The following is a 5,936-nucleotide window of genomic DNA, read 5'->3' as shown; positions in this document are numbered from 1 at the left end:
AACAGAAATACTCCAGGTGGACAACTTCAGCAATCAGGAGCTCCTCAGTTGTTCATTGAAAATCCCACCTTGGAGTTTACAAAGACTTATGGGTAGAAAATCCACACTAAGTCATTTACTACACCTCACAAGTACACCTTTACAGTGCTACTATTAAATAAGCTGTTGGAGATACATCCTAAGAGTGATTTTATTTCTTTATACAGTATGCAGCATTCATTTTTTTTTTCTTGAGATGTTTGTAACATTTACCCTACTTTACATGCAAAGATGTAAAATAGTGTAGTAATAAAAATCACTTAGGTTTAGGAAATCCTCAGCCTCATTTCCTTTGCAGTAACTATAAAGCAAGAACTGAACACTATTTTATGGCATTCATAGATACTTTAAATTATAAATAGCTATTGGCCTTAATGCAGCATTGCTCATTTGTCCGTTCCATGTAGGAATTTTTAATAATGATTTTGTTGTGGTGGCATAATATGACCAATTAATTATCACATGTCTGAGTTACCTAGTCTTCTTTATTCATGGTTTTAGATTGTTAAATGGCCACAGATCTTTAAAAGTCCTCTTTGTTCTCTTCCTCTTTGTCTTCATGTTATAGTATTTTTGTTTCTTAGAGTTTTTTTTATTGTTAATGCATTGTTCAATTAGATTTTCATAAAACACAAAACTTCCTAAGTCTGTTAAAGTCTGTTCCTGATGATGTTTGTTTCCTAGGAGCTTCTTTGGCCCAAAATCGAGGCAATTTAGAAGCCAAAATTGAAAATTTATGTAGAGAGAATGAAACTCTACGAAAGACAAATGAACGTGATTGTGATGCTTTAAGAATTAAGAGTAAAATCATAGAAGACCAAACTGAAACCATCAGAAAATTGAAAGATGTAAGTGTTGACATTTTGATTTGGGAAAAGAACAAATGGCTATTTGGAAGTCAGTGAATCAAAGTAAAAACAAAAAGTATTTGTCTCAATGATTCCTAACTGTCGTAAAATTTAGAACACAATAGTATGCTTTGCTTTTGTAATACTTGCTTCTTTTCTATTCAGAGGGCTATGTGATAGTTATTAACTTGAAATGAATTTTCAGAATTTTATATCACCCTTTGAAATAATTGGAAATAATGTCAATACAGTACATTTTATGTATTACAAGGCACGCTGGTGGTACAGATGGTTAAGTGCTTGGCCAAAAAGTTGGTAGTTCTGATCTGCCCAGCAGCTCTCTAGGAGAAAGACCTGGCAATCTGCTTCTGTAAAGATTATAGCCAAGAAGACGCTGTGGGACAGTTTTGCTATTACATGGGGTCACTGATGACTCAGTGGCACCTAACAATAACTCTTTTTAAAGCATTTTTTATTATCTTCCAGAGTTGCTGAATCCTCAAACTTGTGACGAAACCTATTATCCCATATTGAAGAGGTTGTGAAAGAGTGATACTTGCTTCCAAGGGAAGCTGTTTTCATCCTTTCTTACTCAATTTAGCCTGTCTTACAAAAGAATACTGGCAGGAGCGCTTGTTCCACAAGTTCTCCACAGAAGTATTCTGAATGTTATCGTGGCACTGATTCAAATTGGAATTCCAAAACTTTCCCCCAATTTTTATCTCTAAAAATGCAAAAATAACTAAGAAAAGAGTTTTGAAGAAAATTCCAATTAGGATATTCAGCCATAAAGTTAGAAATGGCTAAGATTTGATTTTGTTTTAAATCATTTTCAAGAAATTGGGAATGTATCAAGTTCAGAAAATAAGCATTTATTACTGTGCTATAACTCTAGCTAGATTTCAGCTATAAATGTTGGAAGTATATTACAATAAGCAGCTACATTGGTGTTTAGTCACTTGAAGTTTTAGTTTCAATATCTTTAGCATTTCAAAGATAACTATCATATATGTTAAGCTGTACTGAAATTTATTATTGAAATTTTTTAGCAATAAACCTTTTGTTGTTTTAAAATCTAGCCCAGGGGGAAATGGGGCTTTATCTCTTAGGGGACACAGCTTCTATTAAGAATGATAAAAATGTATAATGGTTGCTAAAGGAGCAGTGAGGCTGCATCTTCTGACCTCCTCTAATCCCACAAGAGGAAAACAGAATCCCATCAGTAGCCCAAGGCCTACTCCTGTGAGGCTAGACATGCTGCCTCCCTCCAGCCCTTTCACCAACCCTGACACCAACTCTTCCTCCTGCAGCACCCACCACCTCTCTGCTGAATTTGATAATTCGCTGCAGTGGCCACACACAACTCACAGATTATGGGGTTTATTAGGGAAACACCATGCTACAATTCAAGTTCAGGAACAACGCTCAGTCTTTACTCTCAGCCCGCCGTCTCTCAGCCAACAGTCTCTCTCAGTCTCTCTCCCAGCAGTGCGTATTTCTCAATGTCTCTCTCTCAGCAATGTGTGTCTCTCGGTGTCTCTCTCTCAGCAGCGCATGTCTCAGGCGTGTGTTTCTCTCACCAGTACGTCTTTCTCAGCCAGCATTCAGACTCACTTCTTATGCCTCTAGGAGGGCTCCTTTTTGAGCCTGGCAGAGTGACCAGACTAACCAATTTCAACATCAGAATTGCATACACCTGAGAGAGTGCAAACTTCTCGGAAAATTACTAGATGCTACGCTCAACAGAAATACCCCAGGTGGATAACTTTTAAGGAGCTCTGGTAGCATAGTGCCTAAGGCACTTGACTGCTAACCAGAAGGCTGGCGGTTCAAACCCACCAGCCACTCCTCGGAAGGAAGGTTGGGCAATCCTACTTCTGTAGTGATACTGCCTCGGAAACCCCAGGAGGGGTTGCTATGAGTCGGGGGCGACTCGACGGCAAATAACAACAACAACAACAACAACGCTCAACAGAAATACCCCAGGTGGATAACTTTTAACAATCAGGAGCTACTCAGTTGCTCATGGAAAATTCCACCACAGAGTTTACAAAGACTTATGGCTAGAAAAGCCATAGTATATAATTTACTACACTGCAATGCTGATGGTTGAACATTGATAAACATAATTAATGTCACTGAATGGTACTTGTGAAGAAGGTGAAATGGTGAATGTTGTGTTACATATATATTTAACAGTTAAATAATAATAAGTGCAAAGTTTAAAAGAATCTAGCCAGGCATATTTTCTTTTGATATGATAGGAAGACTGGTGATTTGCCTTCAAATTTTACAAAGCAAAACATACGACACTCAGTGACTGCGATCTTAAAAGGTTGCAAATGGCCATCTAGATGAAACAGTGGGTCTCTCCTCATTGTTCAGAGCAAAGAAGAATGAAGAAAACTAAAGATGCATGGAAGCAATTAGTCCAAGGGACTAGTGGCCCATGTGAACCTCAGCCTATATGACCATGAGTCCAGAAAAGCTGGTGGTGCCTGGATACCAGTGTGAACCACTGAGAAAAGGATCAGTGCGGGAGATCCTGGATAGAGTGGAAGAGCAATGTGGAACAAAACTCAAAATTGTAAAAAAAAGACCAGGTTTACTGGTCTGACAGAGCCTGGTGAGACCCTCAGGACTGGCCCCTAGTACTCTTCAGGTCTAGAATTGAACTCACTCCTATGGCTTCCAGCCAAACAATAGACAGGCATATGTGGTGAACATTTATATCAAGTGGATACACTCCTCAGAAGGAAGATTGGGCAATCTACTTCTGTCGTTATACCACCTTGGAAACCCAAGGAGGGGTCACTATGAGTCGGATCCAACTTGACAGGAGTGAGTGAGTGAAATACACTCCATAGAATGGTGAGTTGCGGGAGGACAGAAGGGTATTATTTGCACAGGGAGATAGCTCTGGAGGTGGGAATGCATAAGAAAGGACACAGGAAAGAAGTAACTACAGGGAGGAAGTAGGAAGAGAGCTGTTAACATTGTTGGGAATTGCAGTTAATGTCATGAAACAGTATCTGCGTGAACTGCTGTATGGAAAATGAATTTACTCTGTAAACTCACCCAAATCACAATAAAAATTATTTTAAAAAACAAAAACATGCTACTCAGATATAATACAGTGTTTTTTACATTATTGACTACTACTATAATAAGAGTGCTGCCTTCTTAAAAATCTCTGAGCAGTTTGGGAATGAAATGACTAGTGATAAATAACCAAAACCAAAAAACCCACCACTGCCATCAAGTCCTTTCCAACTCACAGCAACCCTGTGGGACAGGGTAGCTACCACAGCAGGTTTCCAGGGTTGTTGATCTTTACAGAAGCAGACTGCTTCATCTTTGTCCCACAGAGCAACTGGTGGGTTAGAAGTGCCATGTTTGAACAACAGTACCACCAGATCTTGTGGTAAATGACAGTGGAGAGACAACATGGATTTTTGTCTTAGATTTGGGGTTTAAAAAAAAAGATTTTCTGATCTTCAACCCAACATTGATGAAACACCATAAATAAATATTTTTTAAAATGTTATTTACACTTTAGTACATTTAAAGAAAATTGCCTCAGCCTCAAAGAGACCATGAGCATTGATGGTGGTTCCAGCTAATCACATAATGTACAAAGATACTTGAACACAATTTCCTTAAATACTAAGTCATCACAGCTAATATCTTAAGAGACAATGACCTAATCTAAAATTTGGAGATTGATGTTTTCAACTAAGTAAGTTCTGTTATTAGCATCTGACTATACAAATTAGAAACAGAACTTTCTTTGGAATTCTATTTTCTCTCATTCATTATTTTAGTATTTTTCAGTATGCATGTGAAATAAGTGACTCCATTTTGTAACTTTATTTTTGTAATGTCCAGCTATGGCTGGCAATATCTTGCTAAAACTCCATTTTACGTACCTGAAGTAAATATCTCATCCTGCCTCCACTCCTGGTGAGTTAGGAAGTACCCCTTTTGTTTTTTTCTTCTCCCTCCTAGACACATAAAGCAGCTGAATCACCCCTCAATGAACACCTGTGCTAGAACACGTACTCTAAGGTGGTTATCAAAACTAACTCCCCTCACCCCTCGATGAATACCTGTGCCAAAACACATACTCTAAGACCGCAGCTTCTGCTTCTGCATTATCACTTGCTTGCCTGCTTTACAAAGCCTGCCTAAAATCAGACTTGTTACTGCAGCATAGGAGCACACTTCAGCTCTCTGCAGTCGGGAGCCTAAATCTCTTTTACCCAAAAGTGGAGATTATAGTGGCTGTTAGTTTAAACTGAACCCATAACACATGTATCAAGATTTTATCTGCTGTGATGTTCATTCTTTTTTATTAATACGGTTATTTCATAAGAATCTTGGTTGATTCCTGATAATATGTGTCAGAACTGCCCACTCTCTTGGGTTTCAAAGAATCATTTGAAGAAAATAAACAGGCATCCAAATTAGTAAGGAAGAATTGAAACTATCCCTATTTGCTGATGATATGATCCTATACCTAGAAAACCCAAGAGACTCAGCCAAAAATCTACTGGATCTAATTGAGAGATTTAGCATCTTGGCAGGATACAAAATCAGCATCCAAAAATCAGTTGGATTCCTCTACACCAGCAAAGAGATTGCTGAAAAAGAAATAAGGAAAACAATACCGTTTACAAGAGCTACCAAAAAATAAAATACATGGCTAATAAATCTTACCAGGGACATAAAAGACCTAAAAGAAAACTATTAAAAAAACTACTTCAAGAAACCATAAGAGATCTACATAAATGGAAGAACATCCTATGCTCGTGGATAGGAAGACTGAACATTTTGAAAATGTCAGTTCTACCCAGAGCAATCTATACATTCAAAGCACTCCCAATCCAGATCCCAGGAACATTTTTTAAGGATATGGAAAAGCCAGTTACTAACTTTATTTGGAAAGGAAAGAGACCTCAGATAAGTAAAGCACTATTGAAGAACAAAGTAGGAGGTCTCACTCTTTGGATCTCAAAACCTACTATCCACCAACAGTCGTCAAAACTG

At 38.0% G+C, this 5,936-nt stretch overlaps 1 protein-coding gene across 1 annotated transcript in view; it reads left to right on the top strand.

The window, feature by feature from the left end:
- Positions 1–5,936, top strand: part of LRRCC1 (leucine rich repeat and coiled-coil centrosomal protein 1) — a 66,324-nt gene that overhangs the window by 30,757 nt on the left and 29,631 nt on the right. Inside the window, 1 exon segment of the mRNA XM_042783016.1 lies at positions 724–887. Coding sequence (XP_042638950.1) covers positions 724–887 — 164 coding nt within the window.

The sequence above is a fragment of the Orycteropus afer genome, unplaced genomic scaffold (assembly GCF_000298275.1).
Source record: "Orycteropus afer afer isolate SDZICR_OR568_19922 unplaced genomic scaffold, OryAfe1.0 scaffold00580, whole genome shotgun sequence".
Lineage (NCBI taxonomy): Eukaryota > Metazoa > Chordata > Mammalia > Tubulidentata > Orycteropodidae > Orycteropus > Orycteropus afer.
The sequence above is the reverse complement of the archived record's forward strand: the minus strand, read 5'-3'. Positions and strand labels throughout refer to the sequence as shown.